Source organism: Trichechus manatus, unplaced genomic scaffold (assembly GCF_000243295.1).
Source record: "Trichechus manatus latirostris isolate Lorelei unplaced genomic scaffold, TriManLat1.0 scaffold00090, whole genome shotgun sequence".
Classification (NCBI taxonomy): domain Eukaryota; kingdom Metazoa; phylum Chordata; class Mammalia; order Sirenia; family Trichechidae; genus Trichechus; species Trichechus manatus.
The window spans coordinates 1264785-1287171 of NW_004444026.1; the positions used below are offsets into that span (position 1 = coordinate 1264785).

At 40.3% G+C, this 22387-nt stretch overlaps 1 protein-coding gene across 1 annotated transcript in view; it reads right to left on the minus strand.

Moving 5' to 3' along the window:
* Positions 1-22387, minus strand: part of ZMAT4 (zinc finger matrin-type 4) — a 365911-nt gene that overhangs the window by 107997 nt on the left and 235527 nt on the right. Inside the window, exon 4 of the mRNA XM_004382072.2 lies at positions 18721-18877. Within this exon, the coding sequence (XP_004382129.1) occupies positions 18721-18877 (157 nt within the window). The remainder of the gene's footprint in view (positions 1-18720; positions 18878-22387) is intronic.

Here is a 22387-nt window from a genome sequence, read left to right on the forward strand (position 1 = left end):
GTACAAGAACAAAATGACAAAATAAATAGACAATTAGAAATCATACAAAAACAAAAACTAGAAATCCAGAAGATTAACAATAAAATATCAGAAATAGTTAACTCAATGGAAGGACATAGAAGTAGAATTGAATAAATGGAATAAAAAATCAGCAAAATAGAGGACAAAGCCTTTGATACTAATCTATTTGAGGAACAATTTTAAAAAAAGGAATGAAGAAAGCTTAAGAATTATGTGGGACATTATCAAGAAGAAGAATTTACATGTAATTGGAATTCCAGAAGAGGAGGAGAGGAAAAAAAGCATAGAGAGAATTTTTGAAGATTTATTGGGATAAAACTTCCCTAATATCATGAAAGATGAGAAGGTTTCCATCCAAGAAGCTCAACAATTCCCATACAGGATAGCCTCCAAAAGAGAGTCACCAAGACATATCATAATCAAACTTTCTAAAACCAAAGACAAAGAATTCTGAGAGAAGCTCATGAAAGCAAAATATTATCTATAAAGGGGCACCAATAAGACTAAACACTGATTTCTCACCAGAAACCATGCAAGCAAGAAGACTGTGGGGTGACATATATAAAACTCCGAAAGAAAAGAATGCCAATCAAGAATCATATAGCCAGCAAAATTGTCTTTCAAATACGAAGGCGAGATTAGGACATTTCCACATAAGCGGAAATTAAGGGAATTTGTAAAAACCAGACCACCCTTACAAGAAATATTAAAGGGAGTCCTTTGGACAGAGAACTAATGACATCAGACAACAACCTAAGATCAAGACATATGACAATGACAGCACCACCCAGATACCAACCCACATAAAGAATTTTGAAGAGTAAAATAAATCTGCATAACTGAAAACAGGGAACCAGAGATCTCAATCTGTAAATGACAACAACTTCAAAACAAAAAGGGGGAATAAATGATGTAGTTAAAGAAGTTCCATGTGAAGAGGAAGTCAAGGCAATATCAACATAGACCATGTTAAACTTAGAAATATAAAAGTAAACTTCAGAGTAACCACAAAGAAAATAATAAATCTACTCAACAAAATAAAGAAGAAAATTTTAAAAATTCAGTAAACACAAAATCAATAACAATGAAGGATATGAAAAGAAAATTCATAAACAAAAAGAACTCAGCACGTAAAATTAAGTGGAACAAAGAAACCAAAAACATCACAAAAAAGTGTAACAAAATGACAGCAGTATATTCATATCTATCAATAATCACACTGAATGTAAATGGTTTAAATGAACCAGTCAAGAAACAAAAAGTGGCAAAGTGGATAACAACCATGAACCATCAATATGTTCCCTACAAGAAACACACCTTAGACACGAACACATACATAGGTTAAAAATCAAAGGATTGGAAAAAAATGTATCAAGCAAACAGTAATTGAAAGATAGCAGAAGTGGCATTAATAATATCTGATAAAATAGGCATTAAGTCAAAATCCATTATATGAGACAAAGAAGGACATTATATACTGATTAAAGGGTCAGCCAACTAAGAGGACTGTCATGGTTTGAGTTATGTCCTCCCAAAAATGTGTGTATCAGTTTGGCTGGGCCATAATTCCCAGAATTGTGTGGTTGGCTTCCATTTGTGATTGTAATTTTATGTTAAAGAGGATTAGGATGGGATTGTAACACCATCCTTACCCAGGTCACATCCCTGATCCAATGTAAAGGAAGTTTCCCTAGGGTGTGGCCTGCGCCACCTTTTACCTTACAAGAGATAAAAAGAAAGAGAAGCAAGCAGAGAATTGGGGACCTCATACCATCAAGAAAGCAGTGCCAGGAGCAGAGCACGCCCTTTGGACTGGCATCCCTGCACAAAGAAGCTCCTAGTATGGGGGAACACTGAAGAGAAGAAGGCTAACAGAGAGAAAAAGCCTTCCCCTGGAGCTGATGCCCTGAATTTGGACTTTTAGCCTACTATGACTGTGAGGAAATAAACTTCTCTTCGTTAAAACCATCCACTTGTGCTATTTCTGCTATAGCAGCACTAGATGACTAAGACAAGGATGTAACCACAATAAATATTTATGCACCCAATGACAGAGCTCCAAAATACAAAAAACAAACTCTAACAGAATTGAAAGAGAAATAGACAGTTTTATAATAATTAGTAGAGGACTTTACATACCACTTTTGATAATGGACAGAACAACTAGAAAGAAACTCAACAAAGATATAGAAGATCTAAATAACACAATCAACCAACTTGACCTCACAGACATATACAGAACACAGCACCCAACAGTAGCACATTACACATTCTTCTCCAAAGCATATGCATGATTCTTCAGAAAAGACCCTATCTTAGGCCACAAAGCAAGCCTCCATAAATTCAAAAGCATTGAAATAACACAAACCATCTTCTCTGATCATAACACTATAAAACTAGAAATCAATAACAGAAAAAGAAAGGAAAAAAATACATGGAAAATGAATAACACCTTACTTAAAAACTATTAGGTAACAGAAGAAATTAAAAAATTCTTAGAATCAGACAAGAATGAAAACACAACACACCAAAATCTTTGGGACACAGCAAAAGCAGTGCTGAGAGTGCGCACATAAATAAATGCACGTCAAAATAGAAGGGCCAAAATCAATAGCTTAACCCTACAACTCGAACAAATTGAAAAGGAGCAGTGAAAGAAGTCCACAGCCACCAGAAGAAAGGAAATATAATAAAGATCAGAGCAGAAACAAATGAAATAGAAAAACAATAGAATCAACAAGATTAGAAGTTGGTTCTTTGAGAAGATTAATAAAATTGACAAACCACTGGCCAAACTGACAGAGGAAAAAAATGAAAAGATGCAAATAACCAAAATAAGAAATGATATGGGTGACATTACAACAGAATCAACTGGGATAAAAAGGATCATAACAGAATATTATGAATTGTACTCTAACAAATTTGAAAACCTAGAATAAATGGACAAATTTCTAGAAACACACTACCTACCTAAACTAACACAAACAGGCAAAAACAAAAAAAACCCTAAATACACCCATAACAGAAGAAGAAATTGAAGATGTCAGAAAAAACTGGAGAGTTCTACCAAACATTCAGAGAAGAGTTGACACCAGTTCTACTCAAACTATTTCAGAAAATAGAAAAAGAAGGAATATTTCCTTTCCTTATACAAGGAAAACTACAAAGCACTACTACAAGAAACCAAAAGAGACCTACATAAATGGAAAAACATACCGTGCTCATGGATTACAAGACTGAACATTGTGAAAATATCAATACTACCCAAAGCAATGCAATGATACAATACCATCCTGATCCAAATCCCAACAACATTCTTTAACAAAATGGAAAAACTCATCTCCAACTGTATATGGAAAGGAAACAGGCCTTGAATAGCTAAAGCATTATTGAAGAAGAACAAGTAGGAGGTCTCACATTTCCCGATCTCAGAACTTACTATACACTCACCGTAGTCAAAACAGCCTAATATTGGTACAACTACAGACATATAGACCAATGGAACAGAGTTGAAAACCCAGAAGTAAATCCATCCAGCTATAGACAGCTGATCTTCAACACAGGGTCGAAGTCCATTCAATGCGGAAAAGATAGTGTCTTTAAGAAATGGTACTGGCAAAAATTGGATATTCATTTGCAGAAAAATGAACCAGGATAGATACCTCACACCATACACAAAAACTAACTCAAAATGAATCAAAGACTTACAAGTTGAACCAAAAACTATAAAATTCCTGGAAGATAACATAGGGACAAAGCTAGGGGTCCTAATCTCTGGCATAAATACACTATTAAGCATACTAAAAATGCATAAACAACAAATGATAAACTAGATAACTGTGATCTCCTAAAAATTAAAAATGTATGCTCATCAAATGACTTTACCAAAAGAGTAAAAAGAGAGCCTACAGACTGGGAAAAAAATTTTGACAATGACATATCTGACAAGGGTCTAATCTATAAAATATATAGAAAACTTCAACACCTAACCAACAAAAAGATGAACAATCCAACCGAAAAATGGGCAAAGGACATGAACAGGCACTTCACCAGAGAAGACATTAGGTGGTTGACAAACACATGAAGAGATGCTTGCGATCATTAGTCATTAAAGAGATGCAAATCAAAACTACAATGAGATACCATCTCACTTTCGGAAAAATGGCATGATCATAAAAACAGAAAACAACAAATACTGGAGAGATTGTGGGAGACTGAAACTCTTGTATACTGCTGGTGGGGTTGTAAAATGGTACAACCACTATGGAAAATGTTATGGCTCTTCTTCAAAAAGATAGAACTATCATATGATCCAACAATCCCACTCCTAGATATATAAACCAAACCAAACCCAGCGCCCTTGAGTCGATTCCGACTCATAGCAACCCTATAGGACAGAGTAGAACTGCCCCATAGGGTTTCCAAGAAGTGGCTGGTGGATTAGAACTGCCATCTTTTGGTTAGCAGCCGAGCTCTTAACCACCGCACCACCAGGGATCCCTTAGGTATATATCCTAGAGAAATAAGAGCAGTGGCATGAATAGACATATGCACACCCAAGTTCATTGCAGCATTTCACAATAGCAAAAAGACAGAAACAAACTAAGTGTCCATCAACGGATGAATGAATAAACAAAATGTGGCACATACATACAATGGAATACTACACAAGGATAAAGAATAATGAGTCCTCAAAATGTAACATGGATGAACCTGGAGGACATAATGCTGGGTGAAATAAGTCAATCACAAAAGGGCAAATGTTGCATGATATCACAGAAAGCAACATTCTTTGATGGTTACCAGGGATGGGAAAAGGCGAGAGGGAGAATCACTTACTAGATAGTAGTCACGTGTTAATTCTGGTGAAGGGAAAGGCAATACACAACATGGGCGAAGTCAGCACAACAAGAACAAGGTAAATGAAGACACTGAGAGGTACACAAGAATAAAGGACAACTACGGTGAATGTATATGAATAACATATACAATTCTGCAACAACAGTAACGGCAAACAAAAATTTGTGAGTGGTTACATAGGTAGGTAAGTGTGCTATACAGATGTGGAAGGGTGTATGGGAATATATGCACTTGCATATATAGGTGTAGTTGTGGGTATTTATATACACATATTTGAATGTGCTGCATATATAGTCACATACATAATAGAGCACACAGGAGGCATAGTTATGGAAACTTCTGAGACATATCCAAATACCTCGTGGGACTGAGTTACTGGGCTTGAAGGCTAAAGAACACAGTATTAGGGGACATTTAGGTCAACTGGCATAAAGATAATGTCCTACATCCTAGTTTGGTGAGCAGCGTCTGGGATCTTAAAATCTTGTGAGTGGCCATCTAAGATAGAACTATTGGTCTCTTCCCATCTGGAGCAAAGGAGAATGAAGGAAACTAAAGACCCAAGGAAGCAATTAGTCCACAGAACTAATGGCCCACACAAACCACAACCTCCTCTAGCTTGAGACCAGGAGAACTAGATGGTGCACAGCTACCACTAATGATCCCTCTGACCAGGGACATAATAGAAGGTTCCAGTTAGAATGAGAGAAAAATGTAGGACAAAACTCATATTCATAAAAAAGACTAGGTTCACTGGAATGATAGAGACTGAAGGAACCCCCAAGATGATGGCCCTAAGACACCCTTTTAACCTGGAACTGAAGCCACTCCTGGAGGTCACCTTTCAGCCAAATAATAGATTGGTCTATAAAATAAACAAGAACACCCGTGAGGAATGTACTGTTTAGAACAATCAACTACAGGAGACCAAATGAGTAACATTTGCCTAAAAGCAAAGATGAGAAGGCAAGGAGGGGCAGGGAAATTGGAGGGATGGAAATAGGGAAGGCAGGGTGGAAATGGAGAGAGTGTAGACACGTTGCAGGGATAGCAACTGATGCCACAGAACAAATTGTGTGTCAGTTGTTGGATGGGAGACTAATTTGCTGTGTAAATTTCACCTAAAACACAATAAAATGTTCAAAAATTGTCTAGGCAGTGGGCTCATTGTTAAAATTCTTAATTCTGTTCAATCATTGATCGCTTGTTTCATGGGTCACCAACTAAAAAAGACAGCAGTCTTCATCCAATCATTGTTCCAAGCCTCTTATGACACAGTATACGAAAGTAGTGGCCAAAAGATTCAGCCCTTCTCTTAAACTGCTAATTTATTTAAACTCTATTCACTGTAGACAAAGGTTAATGGACTGACTGGTGTGATTTCTCTCGATAGGGTAACACCCTGGAAAGATTACTGCAAGAGAGGAGACCTGTCTTTGTTATTATCCAGTTGTATTAACCAGTTGTGCAAATGATTTCACTCCTCTGGACTTCGGTTTCCTCATCGGTAAAATGAGATGGTTGAAATAATGATCGCTAAGTTCCTTCTAGCTCTGCAAGTCTATGAATCTATTGTTTGTTGTGTTTATGAGCATGAGAAAAGCCACAGACACCATTGGAACAAATGCATCAATCTAGAGTTGATGCCTTACAATATGCCAGATTTCCTACCTTAAAAGAAAATGCACTGCTACGAAGATCTGCTTGTTTGACAAACTATTGTTTGCATCTATTAAAACAAGTATCCAGACAGATTATGCCAGGCAAACCAAATAACCTGATTCAGATGATAGAACTGCTGTGGTGTATAAAATCTTACATGCAAATATGAGGTGTTGATTGAACCTGGAGTGCATATATTATTCACAATGTGAATTTATGTAACTTTTAAACAAATCTAGAATACCCTGATCTTTATTCATCCAGCAGAGGACTCAAATAAGCAATTGTGTGTTTGGCATGGAAATTTATGGAAAAGTTCTGAAGCTCTGTCTCTTTCATTTTCAACAGGAAATAAGGAAAGCAAGAAGAGAACCAACAAGATTTCACAAGAAGAAGAATATACAATAAACACACACACAAGACAAGCAGTGTGGATGATAACATTGTTTATCTGTTCCTTTCCTCACCTTGTTTGCTGTTCCTACAAATGAGAAATACTTGATTAAAGTTTATAAATATCTGTGTCTTTGTTACTTTGTTGCTTCCAGTCATCTTAGTGAGAAACTTGAAGTCTGAACTACTAATTATGTGAGCAGAAATCAATAGATCATTTTATGAAGCATTATTTATCACAACCTAGAGTTTGAGGAAAGGACCTAGAATCGGCGATCAGAGGTCCTGGGTTCACGTTCCAAATATGTCTCTTACTATGTAACACCAGGCAAATTAATTCACCTTGCAGAGTCAAGTTTCCTCATCAATAAAATAGAGATGATAATACTTTCTACTTAATGATTTTTCTGAGAATTAAATGAAACCATGAATGTGATGTTTTTAATATATTATCATTACAAACATCAGTTACGATTGTTGACTTTATTTTTAAGCTAGATTCAACCAACTCAACTATAATTATATCACACTCTAGGATCTTTGAAATATTATATATTTTTATTTCATTGTTAAGAGATGAACAGATAATTTAACTAATTTTTCATACATTTAATGAATATAAAGTCATTTTGCCGTATACACATATAATAACTCATTCAACACTTAACTATGTTGCAGGCAGTATACTAAGTACTTTACATTATCTTCTCATTTGTTATAATAGTTCTATAATGTAAGCATTACCATAACTTTACCAATAAGAAATTGAAGGTTGGAGAGTTCAAACAACTTGTAAGAGGTCACAAAGGTATAGCATAATTTAAAATTGAATCTGCCTTCAGAGCCTATGTTTGTTCTCTCCTTAATTCTGTATTTTGTCTATTTTAAAAAGAAAGAAGGAGTTTTGTAAAATCAAGCAAGTAGAAGGCATGACACTCCCTGTCAAACTGGGAAATCACTCTCTACAACCATAATAATCACTGGAAGTTAAATAACCTTAGTAACAATTTGAAAATAAACCTGTATTTAAATACCTATCGTCCCTGAGTGGTGCAAATGGTTAAGTGCTTGACTACTAGCTGAAAGGCACCCATAGGTGCCTCAGAAGACAGGCCTGGTGCTCTGTTTCCAAAACGTCACAGCCTTGAAAACTCTATGGAGCACTGTTCTACTCTGCATACATAAGGTCGCCATGAGTTGAAACAGACTCAACAAAAACTAACAACAACACTTTTATTCTAATGTATACAGTAAGGATGGGTATTTAAATACCTATTATTCATTCATTCTACAAATATTAAATGCCTACTATGTGCCAAGAGGTGCTCATGTCCTGGTTCCTATGGAGCACACTACAGAACTCTTCTGCATCAATCATCCAGCATTGTTCAGGAATACATAACAGCCATCGCAACTACAAACTCTCAAGAGTCCAAAAGAAAGAAAGGTTATTTCCAAATTCGATGTCGCTGCCCGTCAAACAGTTATGTCTGGAGTTAGAGAAAAGAGTGTGCTCAATACTCATTTTTGCCAAGAATGCTTAATTTATCCATAAAAGCTTCTATGTGCAACAGTAACATTAAGGACAATGTATCATCCAGGATAGATCAGGCTCTCCTGCAGTAACAAACAAGCCTGAAGTATTATAATAAAGGCTTATTTTTCACTCTTGCAAAGTCTACTGTCAGGTGAATGGTCCTCCTGCATCTGGAAGCCTGCTCTAACAGTAATGCAGGTCCCCTCGTCTCGCAATCAGTTGAAAGTCTGGGGAGTGTAGGAAGCAAATGGGTTTCTGATGAGTGATGTCTCTGTCAAAAACACAAATGAAGTGTCTATCCTAAATATAATGCCTAACCGTTCAGAATATGGATAATCTTGAAATTTCACTTTGATTAATGATAGAAGATGGACAATGCCCACAGTTTAAAGCTATTTTTCTACGCTTCAGATTTCTTCTAAATAATGCACATTCTCTTCCCAAAAATTTTTTTTTTAAAAAAGAACATGGTTAAATTATGTTTTCTACAGGATCCTGAGTAAAAACAGTCTCATTCTTTTCCAATTACCTTGCTCGTATGGGTTTATTACAAAGAAAAAGAGTAAAATCACTAGCTAGCGAGCATAATATCGGGGCCTCTGCCCTCTGTCAGTTGTCACCAGATTAATGAAGTTGGCTTGGAACTGAATTCAAATAAGAAATAAAAATCAATAAGTATAGGCATATTTACATTTTGGTAAAATCCAGTTATAATTTCATCTCTATAGTTTTCATAACTTGTCTTGCATTTTAGGCGTTATGGAAATATTTGCTTTCACTGAGGCCTTGTAGCTTCTCTGGAGAACTTCTGTGATGGTAGGAAAAGGCAGCCACTGGGTTCCCCCTAGTCTCGATTCTTGAGATCCATCCCAAGACATTTGTCTAACATTCCTTTGCTCTCAGTCACATCCTACTCAATAACCCCTATCCCATGTGCCTCCCCAGCACTTCAAAGGTATATGGCTTTGGAGACTATTTTTATTTCAGACTCATTTTATACACAAACTCACACCATCACCATTCACTCCTTATTGTGTGTCCCTTGAGATAATTCATTATCTAGATCAGGAGTCTGCAAACTTGTTATATAAAGGTCCATATAATAAATATTTTAGACTTGGTGGGCTACATGGTCCCTGTCACAACTCTTCAACATTGCCACTATAGCACAAAAGTAGCTTTCAACAGTAAGTAAATGAATGAATATTACTATGTTTCAATAAAACTTTATTTATGGACACTGAAATTAGAATTGTATATATTTTTCCTGTGTCACAAAGTATTCTTCTTTTGACATTTTTTAACCATTGAAAAATGTAAAAATATTTTTAACTTGCAAAGAAAAAAACAGTTTCTATTGAGTTGATTTCAACTCATGGCCACCACGTATGTGTCAGAGTAGAACTGTGCTCCTTAGGGTTTTCAGTGGCTGATTTTTCAGAAGTAGATCACCAGGCCTTTCTTCTGAGGCACCTCTGGATAAACTCCAGCCTCCAATCTTTTGGCTATCAGCCAAGAGAGTTAACCCAAGGACTCCTTTTGACTTGCAGACTATATGAAAACAGGCAGCAGGCTAGATTTAAGGAGCCCTGGTGGTGCAGTGGTTAAGCACTCAGTTGTTAACCAAAAGGTTGGTAGTTCAAATCTACCAGCTGCGCTGCAGGAGAAAGATGTGGCGGTCTGCTTCCGTCAAGATTACAGTCTTGGACCCCTATGGAGCAGTTCTACTCTGTCCTATAGGGTCTCTTATGAGTCGGAATCGACTCCACGGCAATGGGTTTGGGGGCCTGATTTGGCTGTGGGTCATAGTTTGCTAACCCCTGATCTAGACCAGGGTTCAACTAGGGTTCATTTTGTGCCCCACCTCACCCCCAGGAAACATTTAGCAATGTCTACGGACATTTTGATTGTCACAACTACTGGAGTGCTACTGGCATCTCGTGGGTAAAAGCCAGGGATGTTGCTAAAAACCTTCAATGTGGAAGGCAGCCTCCCACAACAAAGAATTATCCCATCAAAAATGTCAACAAAGCTGAGATTAGAAACCCTATGAGAGAATGAGAATGCTCCCCAAGAAGTCACCGTAAGTTACACAGATATTAAGGCATTACCAAAATGACCCCTTTCATAAATTCTTATCGGTACTCTCCAACTGCAATCTCCCATTGTATTTGCGTATCTTCATGGTGTGTGGTTTCCTGTGATCAAATGTATACATGCTTCTTTCCCCTACTACATGGTGAGCCTCAGAAGGGCAAGGGGTATCTTATCCATCATTATATTCCTAGGACACAGGGTGTTTCTGGAAAGAAACTGAACTGAAAAAGTAATTAAATCTAATCTTCAAGTTATGAACTCTCTTAAGGCAGGTACCAGGTGAGGGAATTGCAACTTTCCTAGAAAAGCTACTTATACCCTTTAGGGTGGGAATTTCTGTCCTAGATTGCCAGCTTTGCTGGGATGGTCAATTGCCAACAGACAGTTCCAGGCTCAGTGCAACATGTACTACCTTGTGGCCAGCAAGCCTGGCAGGCCTAGAACTGGTTGAGGTTCCACTCAATGAGGAGTTCCATGTAGAGCCAGATAGAACTTCTGCCTGAGCCACACCCAGAGGTGTCAATCAGTGGACACACAAGCATTTATCAAGTTCAGTGTCAAAAGCTTCAGGACATTACATGAGGTGAGGCATTGAGGCCCCAGAAACCATAATGAGTTTGGCAGAATCACCCAGCTCTGAGTTTGCCCTGCCTTGCTCCCATCTGACATACCTCATCCTCCTCCCAACTCAACCTCCTTCCCCAGATTACAGCTTTTCTCTTACCCTTACCCTTACCCTACCTTGTTCTTCCGGATCTCACTGCTCTTCTCTGCTATCTACCCCTCAGCCTCCACGCTGATTTATGGCTCTTGCTCCTATGATTCCTGGTGTCAGCTGGCTTACACCCTGGGCTTCAAAGCCAGGTCAGTGCCTTTAATGGCTCCCTCCCAGCACACAGTGCAAACCCCTCCAAAGCCTCTGATACACAGTGTAAAGGCGTAGTGTAAAAGCCCCTCTGGGGCTCAGGCTATCTATTCACCACCACCCTCCCACTCCAATTTAACTTCTGCTCAAATCTGGTCTGCTGTTCATTCCTACTAGTTTCACACTTGTTTCCCTTCTTGGCCCAGTCATCTTGGATTGACATCTCATTTGTCAGGTTTCCTTGGCTTTTTTGATACATCTTCTCCCTCAGGGTTTCTGTGATCTTGTACCTTGCTTGGCCCATTCTTCTGCACTAGCACTTGTCCTCAAGCAGGTACTGAACACCAGGTTGTATTTTTCCAGTCACTCTCTGTCGTGAAGAAGAACATGTCCCTCAAGCTTGTGCTAAGGGACTGTGGCACAATGCAGAATAAGTATGGGGACGTGGTTCCTATAGGAAGAGTGTGTACAGACCAGTTGGTGAAGTAGACTAACCCAACAGAAGCAACCTTGGACAATAAACTATTTTAAGTGGAAAATTGTATGACACAGAGTTCAGAACAAAGTGAAAACAGCTGCATTTCCTGAGTGCACATGGCTAACAGGTACTGAGCTCTGACTCTGGGGCAGACACTGTGCTAAGCATTTTGTACAGATTAATCAACTCATCTAATCACCATAACAACCCTCCGATACAGATAATAGCATTATATCCATTGTACAGACAGGGAAAGGAAGTTCAGAAGAGCTAAGTAACTTGCCCAAAGGCCTCAGCTAATAAGGAGTGGGACCCAGATAAGTCTGACTTCAAAATCTATACTATACTCAGTGAGCTCTCTAGAAGCCATGAGGCACTTCAGAGACTAGTTGAGATCTGCACTGTACCTCAGAGGATAATTAAAATCCACAACAAGATGAGGGAAGGGCATCTAAGACACAGGACAGCTGAAGGGAAGGTGGGACAGTGAGGAAACCAGTCCAAACAGAACATTTGAGAATGTGCACGGTGAGGATGTGGGAAATAATGTTGGAGATGAAGAGCTAACCTGTGCAAACCCCTGAAAGCCAGGGGGACAAACTTGTGTTTGCTATCATAGGAAAAGAGTCACTAGAGGTTTTGAACAGTAGAGCAATAAGCGATGTGTGGGGAATAACACTTGATCCTGATACAAAGATATATCTCCTGCCTCTCAGGCGAGTCCCTGACAAAAGTTATGCTGGTGTCTCCTAGGTTATATTTGAGGATCCCTAAGGAAAAATGTGTGAAGTGCACTTAAGGGAACACCCTGTTTGGACTGTTATTTTTACTTAGGTCAGGTATCTGAGTCCTACTGCTGCTGGGACAAATCGCCACAAACAGTGGCTTAAAACAATACAAATGTATTAATGTTACAGTCCTGGAGGTCATGGGGCTAACATTGAGGTATCAGCAGGTCTGTGTTCCTTTGGAGGCTCTAGAGGAAAATTCTTTTCTTTGCCTTTTCCAGCTTCTAGAGACTGCACAGGTTCCTTGGCCCGCGGCCCCTTCCATCTTCAGTCAGTAATGGTCTGTCCAGTCTTTCCCATGCTGCATCACTCTGACACTGACTCTGCTGCCTCCCTGATTCACAGGATAACCTCATCTCAAGGTCACCTGAGTAGCAATCTTAAATCCCCTTTGCTATGTAATACAGCATACCCACAGGTTCTGGAGATTAGGACGTGGACGTCTTTGGGGACCATTAATGAGCTTACCCAGTCAGTGATCTTGCCTTGGGGCTCCATCAACGGCAGAGCTCTAACATATGTGGTTATGGGCCACCTGCAGCCGCTTGGGAACAAACCACAGCTGGAGGCTCAGTGTGACTGGGGAGGACTCTAGCACGCAGGGGCCCAGAAGAAGCCATTGCACAGTGCACAGCCTCAAGGTTGTCTCAGGTCGCGTCTGCCTACTCATCCTCTCCCCTCCGTGGGAAGCAGTGTCCTTCACCTACAGACTCAGCTCCCCGTGAGGAACTAGTAGGGTCAATCTTGGCCTTAAGCAAGGAGGATTTGAGTAGCTCCAACCTGACCTGTGATATTCAGCAATAAGCTTTTATCTCTTTTATTACTTTGTGTTTCTACTCTGATAGCAGGGTGTCTCTCAAATGCCCGAGACACAGACCCTGCTCTGGACCCTCATTCTGGTGTCTGGGTCTTTATTTGATCCTCTGAACTTGAGCTCTTGTCTTGAAAATTATTTACTTTGCCAGTCTGTCTACAGTACATTCCTGTTTTTACATACCAGTTCCCAGTCCTGCATCCAGGGTCCTGTACCTATTTGGCTGCTGGATCTCCTTGCCTTCTGATAGGTTTCCTTAATGCCCAGAGCCTGTTTGTCTACTTGGCTCCATGACCATCCCTGACCCCTGAGTTTAAGGACCTGCTCTCTACCCCTCCCAGCACCTGTCTCACTCTGATAGGCACCTCTAGTGCCAGGTCCTGCCCAGTTCACAGAACTCCCCCCAGAAAGGGTTGTCTCTTAGGAGATAAAACACAGTGTTCCCTGGTGCTATATCTAAGGTTCCATTTGCACAGCCCCAGCGTGTTAATCAGGATATCAGAGATCCGGATAGAGGAAAGGAGTCAGGCTATTTTCCCCAGATCAATTTATCTACCAAATGCTCACCTGTGAATAACACAACACCTTTTACTTTGCAAAGCACTTTCGAATCTATTATTCACTCTCTGTAAGATCCAGTGAAGTAAATGCAATTAATATTAGAACTCAATGACAAAGGAGAAAACTGAGGCTGGAAAAGATAAAGGATCTATCCAAGGTTATCCAACTACTTGGGGCAGAGCTCGTGCCTGAGTTTATACTGCTTGATTCCTGGGTCAGTATTCTTTCTGCCATATTGTGTCAGTGGGTCAAGGCTATAGGTAACCATCTGGCTGAGGCTGTCAGGTTGCGGGACACTTGAAATGTCATCTGAGCCAACCACTGAGCTGATGCTGAAATCTCTCCAGAAATGTGCCAAGTTGCCAGCCTGTTGCTGTACACATTCCACCTGTAAGCATCTCTGAATACTAATAAACTCTTTATTATGAGCTCAGATCTAACTCCCCAATGTTCTACCAGCTCATTGATTATATCTCCTGCATGCATGTATACACATGTATGGACTCATCCACATGCACACATACACACACACACACACACACAGACAGACATACTATGAATCTCTATTTCTGTGACAACCCCCAAATCATCTCTTTTCTATGCTAAGCAACCCCTACCTCATTTACTCTCCCTCCAATGAGAAGACTCTCCTCCCCTTCACTGCTCCTGGCCTCGCTCCTTGGAGTCTACTCTAAATCCTTCTCACAGCGTGGCTTCTCTTGTTTCTACTGCAAAGAACATGGCTCTACAGCAGCCTCACCACCACCTCCAATCTGGACAAAATCTCCACCTTGATGTCCGCTTACCCTGCAAGAGCATAGCAGCCCTAGAGACCCTTCTCAGCTTTTATCTTCACCTTCACCTTCACCTTCATCTGCTTTGCAGAATATGCAAGCTGCTGACTTACAAATTTTAAGAAGCTAGGTTGCTATAATAAGCAGCTGAAGACACAACTTACTATAACAGAGATCCTGACGCACACTAACCAAGAAGAACTGAAACCGGTTTTTGTTCCAGTGACTCTGCCAAGAATTTCAGAAATGTGAGTAAACACACACCCATCTGGAGAAGGCATCTCAAACCACAGCTACTCTTGCAGGACACCCCGCTGATGCTTGATCAAAGTGCAGCTTGAGTAGGAAGAAAAGTAGTGATTCACAGATCCCAAATGCTCACCCTCATCCCATGGAGTAGCTATGAGAAGCAGTGAGTTGTGCTTCAATTACTCCTACCCAGAAATCACTACAGCTAAAGAGCCTGTTATTCATGGAAGGGCTGCTTAAGCAGCATACCTGAGCAGAAGAATTGCTTCTCTCTGGCATCTGGATTCAGTTGATTAGGTTTTATATGTTCTCTCTCTCTTTTTTTTTTTTTCCCATAGGTTTCATTACAGAAGTAATTTCAGACCAATCTGGTTGATTAGCCAGAGCAGTTCCTAGATGTGCACAGTGCAGTCCCAGCATGGAGGGCCAGGTACTTCAGGAAGTGTTACTGGAATTGGGAGGATGAGAATCCTGGCTCTACTGAAGAGAATGAAGAGGCTGTACTTGTTAACTCATGAAGCTCATGGCCTGGATGTTCACTCCTGGTGCCTCTTAGTCCTTGCCTTGCACTTGCGGTAACTGAATTTGTGCTTGAAACAAAGTCTCAACCTATTATCCATGTCTGCCATGTTTCTGATTTGTCCCCTGTACTTGGTTCCCAGCCTAGTATGCTGTCTTAGGATCTCTGGGTGGTATAAATGGTTAATGCACTTGACTGCTAATCAACAGATTGGGAGTTTGAGTTCACTCAGAGGCATGTCGGAAGAAAAGCCTGGCAATCTACTTCTGAAAAATTAGCCATTGAATACCTTATGGAGCACAGTTCTACTCTGACACACATGGATGTCATGAGTCAGAATCGTCTCAACAGTAACTGATAACTGGTAAATCCTTATCTTAAATGATGGTGGCCTGTCATGCTCTTAATTGCCTTTCCTTTCTCTGGAATCCCAGGACTGCTACCAGGGTCCTGCTATAATCTGCCAGGCTTAACTGAGGGCAGTACCATGCCTGAATCTCTGCAGTGTTCTCTGCATCCAGATTCTCCATCTCTAGGTCTCACCCTCCTACCAGGACCTCAAATTCTTAACCTGTGCGACACCTCTCCAATGCCAACCCTCTGCTTGCACGTGCACCTAATGACTCACCGCCCTCTAGCAGGGTACATTGCTTTCACTGCCCCCTGCTAGCAGCTGGGTTGACACAAATCCAGGCCTAGAGACCATGTAAGCTTCCCAGGCCCTCTGTCTTAGTCATCTAGTGCTGCTCTAACAGAAATACCACAAGTGGATGGCTTTAACAAAGAGAAGTTTATTTCCTCACAGTAAAGCAGGCTAAAAGTCCAAATTCAAGGCATCAGCTCCAGGGAAAGGCTTTCTGTCTCTGTTGGCCTTCTCATCAATCTTGGAGCTTCTGCCCACAGGGACCCCAGGTCCAAAGGATGCATTCTGCTCTCAGAACTGCTTTCTTGGCGATAGGAGGTCCCCTACTCTCTGCTTGCTTCCCTTTCCTTTTATCTCTTTGGAGATAAAAAGTGGTACAGGCCACATCCCAGGGAAACTCCCTTTACATTGGATCAGGCATTTGTCCTTAGTAAGGGTGTTACAATCCCACCCTAATCCTCTTTAACATAAAATTACAATCACAAAATGGAGGACAACCACACAATACTGGGAATCATGGCCCAGCCAAATTTATACACACATTTCTGGGGGGACATAATTCAGTCCATGACACCCTCCAAGTTTGTCTGGTGTTGCTGCTTCCCAAGACCCTTTCTGCTCAAAACACCTTCAGAGGGGAAGGGATGAGAGGAGCAATATGCAACCTGGGAACCTGAACTAAAGGAGAAAAGGGGATGCTTCCACAAGGAAGTCAGAATGGGTTTTCCCCAGAGCAAGACACAAGCTGTCGGTGCCACTCATCCCCATCCCACCCCAATCCCTCCTTGGCTAACCAGCCACCTGATTTTCCTAATAGTGAGGGCTGGGACAGCTCTGTGGCCAATCAGGACTAAACCACTGAGTGGAGGTTGCACCTTAAGTGCTTTTGATTTTTCCTTCAGAAGATATCGATGGCAACTCACAAATTATCCCAAATATATTTACCAGCTCTGAAGATATTTGAATTGATTAAAATAAATTGGTGTTTGGTTATCTTGAGGCTGTATTTAAATTCACAAAAAAACTATTTTTACCATATGGTGATTTTTTTTCCACAGAAATAATAACTCGCCCACTTGCTAATTGACATGATAAACAAAGATATCATTCCCCCTCTTCCATCACTACCTGTAAAATTAAATTTAACAGTAATGCTTTCCTTAGGCAGAGAGGAAAAATGGGCTTGTTACTCATTCATGGAAAACAGGTAAAAATGTTCCAGGGACTGTTTCTCTGAGGTGTCTATTTTAAAAGGTTTTATCGGGAGTAGTTTATGAGGTGAGTATTCAACCTTTTAGAGAGCAAGAATGGGGAATTTTCAACTGAGTGGCTGCTTATCAAATGCCATATACAGGGTGCCCGCAAAACAAGCTGAGCATGTCTCCAGATTCCATGTGTATCCCAGTCCCATTCTGCACCTGAATGTCACAAGCCACCGTTAGAAAAGACAACATTCTTTAGTTAAATGAAGCAGGACAAACAGAGTGAAAAGATTCTTTCTTATTCTCTAGGTAAAAGAAGACATTTATCTTAAGAAAAACACGGGTGACAATAAAAGCTAAGCAATGTTTTAGACTCTGTCCAATTTCCAAAATACCATTTAAAAAATAATTGCACCCACGATTTATGCATGATTCATTAGACAGTAAGATAAAATGCACTGCTACATTTTAATTGCATTGCAAGAGTAGTCATCGTGAAATATACCCCAGCTTCTTGTGATTATAACCCAGCCTGGTACTGTTTTTGCTAGGATGTAAACTTTATCCAAATAGTCTATCTTGATTAAACTATAACGGTGTTTTTAGTTGCATGCTTTGATAAACCTCTGAAGAATATTTTGAGTTAAGCAATTAGAAGGTCAAATGATCTGTTATTAATATTTAAGCTTTTAACTGTGAAAATTAATAGGCTTGAATCACAAGATACCCTAAGAAGATGATAGGAAAGCCATCTCAGAAAAAAAAAAACATCAGTTGATCTGCAAAATATATTTTTAAAGACTATAGTCCTCCTAGCCCTCACCCCATGATAAGGAAAAGATGACATCCTGCATTATGCAGACATGTGTAGGGAATCTCCCCATTATACACTGGATCATAGGCTCAGTCTAGGGAAGAACAATGTATTTTACATATATGTAGCAGATATACTAGGCAGCATCTTGCAGGGTGTAAACTGCTTTTCAAAAGATGCAAGCTCCTGAGTTACTAATTTGAAGGAGCCAGGTTGCTATAATGAGCACCTGAATTTGTATTTAATGCTGTGATAACAGCAACATGGTCGGGACTACCTACCCATTCCTTTAGGGTATGAATGACATCTATCATTAGACTCTGATTCTGGCCAGCCCGCCTCTGAATAGCAAGTGTGATTTACGTGACAGGCACAGCGCTGGCTTTTCAGCATCTCGCCACGATTACTCTTCACACACGTACCTGTGGTCTTTAATGGGGTTTTCTCTCCTAGCAACAGTTTTAACCTTTTGGCATGGATTTTGCCTTGATAATGTGAGTCAGCCACCACGGCTGAGGTAAAAGACATGTTACAGAGCGTGCAGCACTTGTTCTTATCCACCATATCGGCATCATTTCCCTGTGAGGGGACAAAGGCAAAAAAAAAAAAAAAAAAAGTAGCGTTAGAGAGAAAACCTAGTCTTAAGATATTTTTTCCCATCCCATTCTTCTGCAAACGAGATTTATCTCAGATTAGCTTATGGAAATGTCTATTTTTTGTTATGCAATCTCTCTTTTTCTTCAGAATAATCATCATCAAAACTTATTGACTCCAACATACATTTATTGGGTGGCCGCTAATGTCAGGCAGTGGGAATACACGCCAAATTTGCAAGATAGGAGTTACCCAAAGAAAAACGGGTCCCACAATTAGGCGAGAGCACAAAGTGTCTGGTGCAGGGAGGTGAAACAGTCTCTAATTGCACCTATTATACTCATTAAAGTAAGTATAATACCAGAGTTCAGATGGCCTGAATTATTTAGCAGAAATTATCATTTGGCATTCAGCTCTGCCTTTGACCAATTTTAGCCTCACCGGGATACATGGCTGCAATGTTCAGATTTTTTTTTTTAAGATTTCTTTAAGAAATTGAATATTTCTCATAATTAGTGTGAGTCTATGTCATAAAGCTGGGACGATCATGCTGGCTGAATTTTCTGGGAAAGCTGTGTCATTTTCCTTTTTTCTTCTGGGGAGGTGATTCGCTGAATGTTGCACAAAAGACTGAAATCCAGCTTGATTTTTATTCTTTTGTAAGACTTAATGAAAATGAATCATGATCTAGAACAAACAAACCCTTTGTCAGACCATGTGACCTCACTATTGTGCACACAAGTCATCAATTACCTACACTTACGTAACGGGAAGATTAATCTACTGCCTTCCCTCCTGCCTAGTTAGAAATTGAGGGTAAAGGGGACTCTCAGATAAGAAGTTAATCTATTCTTTAATGGAACAGCAATAGCAAAGCCTCTCTTTGCTAGAGAGCAGCCTAGGATGAGTATAGGGCCCCACAACTACCCCATTTCTTATTCACAGCAGGCCCTAAGAGTACAGTTTAAAATGGGTTGGAGAAGAGAAAGAGAAGGGGGACAGGAAGGAGGAAGAGAATTTTATATCGTTCTGCATGATAGTGAGTTGCCCAGACTCCCGGTAGGAGGTGCCTTGAAAATTATGTGGCAGTTAGGAAACTACCCCCTTCCTCCTTAAGGAATGGGTCTGTAATATCTATGATAATTAGCATCTGTCCTTGGGAGGGGTGGTGTGTGTGTGTGTGTGTGTGTGTGTGTCTGTGTCTGTGTCTGTGTCTGTGTGCTTCAGGAGGCTGGCCTGCCATTCAGGGGTGGGAGGAGAAGGAAACCACAAAAGGGATTCTTTGAGACTTGGAGTTAGGAAGCCCCATCTACGTCAATTTGCTCTCCCTCCTTCTTTCTTAGGGTTAAGGAGTGAAATTTGTGGAAATGTACTGCTAAGGGGGAGCAGTGAAAGGAAATGGATCATACAGGGAGAAAAGGAGCTCTCCCAAGAGGTCCTCTTGTGGGGAAGAACAAGCCTGTGGGTAGGGAACCTGGTTAGATACTGGGGCTAGAGTCCCTTGCTAAGAGTTTAAAGCCAAGGTACTTTGAGTTTTCCCTTCAGTTAAAAAAAAAAAAAGGCATAAACACCTTTAAACCTTTGTGAGATACAATGGGGAAATGACATGGACTGGGTAGTAAAGGGGAAGGTTGGCTTCTCCTCACCCATGTCTCCATCCAAGCCTAGGATATGGCACAACATCCCATTGAAGTTCACCCAGGAATTCCAGGGGATGGTAAATCAGAGAATGACTGAAGGGTTCAAAGCCATGAAATGAGTGAATAGCTCAGGAAGGTTGAAAGAGCAACTGCTACTTCCTCAATTTAAAAAAAAAAAAAAAAGAAATTGACACTTTCCTAAGTTTTTCTTTAAAAAAAAGGAATGGTGTCAGTATGGAAGTAGATGCTTGAATTACCTTGAACCTGATGAAAGGCCTGAGATCTTCTTCCAAAAAATATCAGCCATTGAAAACCCTATGAAGCACAGTTCTACTCTGACACACATGGGGTCGCCATGAGTCAGACTCAATTCGAAGGCCACTGGTTTTATGCATGATATAAGTCAAACATGCAATTTTATAAAAATCAGGCATACGATCATAAGCCAGAGTTGAACTCACGATGTACACCTATTTAAAATGTATGCATCCCTTCTGCTGCTTCCAGTGAGGGTGCCCTGCAGCCTGCACTTAGAAACAAGGGCTTCTCTCCCCAGAGGTCCAACATGTAGACATTTCTAATGAAAGGCTGGAAGCTAAAGCACAGGGGTAGGATCTTTATGTGACGTGTATTCACTACTTTCCAAGGCAAAGAATCACCCTCAAGCTGGATAACGATCAGTGGATTTAAATATTCATTCACTCAACACATTTTACAAACCTATTAATTGTGTTAGATGCTGTGGTAGATGAATTTCCTGTTTTCCAGGAAGTTGGCACCAGGAGAAGTGGGGAAAGCAGGCAGAAAACAAAGAGATGTGTTATAATCAAGTAAATAAAGTCTCCTGTTGTACTCATGGGAGTCCCTGGGTGGTGCAAATGGCTAACACACTCCGTGGATAATCAAAAGGCTAGAGGTTGAAGCTCATGCAAGAGGCACCTTGGAAGAAAGACTTGGAGATCTACTTCTGAAAAATCAGCCTTTGAAAACCCTATGGGGCATAGTCCTACCGCAACATATATGGTGTCACCATGAGTGGAAGTTGACTTGAAGGCAACTGGTAGAGCATGAAGTCATACATAACATAACATATTGTGTGGATTTTCATCTTCAACTCTTTCTCTTCCTTGGAATACCCTTCCTCATCACATCCAGTCTTGCCAGATTTTGGCTTCATGTACCAGCTTAATCATCACTGCCTAAAGGTGAAGCGTGTTCTGACTCCTTCTACTTGTCTGCAGAGATAAACATTTGCCCTTGGGTCCCCTATGTGTCCTGCAACTACTTCCTTTATTGTAGAACACTGCATTATTACATTTATTTGTTTTTATACTTGTTCTTCTCATAAGACTGCAAGACTCCTTAAAGGTTAGGAAACTGTCTCATTGCTATTGAAAAGTCAACACCTAGCACAGTGTTCGGCACACCAGGAGGCCCTCAAATGTTTACTGAAAGGTTGGTGGTTTGAACCCACCCAGAGGCATCTTGGAAGACAGGCCTGGTGATCTGCTTCCGAAAGGTCACAGCATTAAAAACCCTATGGAGCAGTTCTACTCTGCTCACATGGGGTCACCATGAGTCAGAATCTAACTATAACAACTCTCCTGGGCAATCCTGTTCACATCGTCACATAGAAGAATCAAAGTACAATAGAAGAGAAGAACCAATTATTATGGAATATGGTGACAGCATAGTTGTAGAAGAGGAACCAAGACATAATAGGTACTTGACAAGACAGTGGTTGTGACCCCAGAGAAGTCAGGCAGCCTTTGAGGTCAGCAGGGTACACTTTATGGGCTATTTCACTAAAAGGGCAAATGCAATTCATATGGTACAATTGTAAATACCACCAACT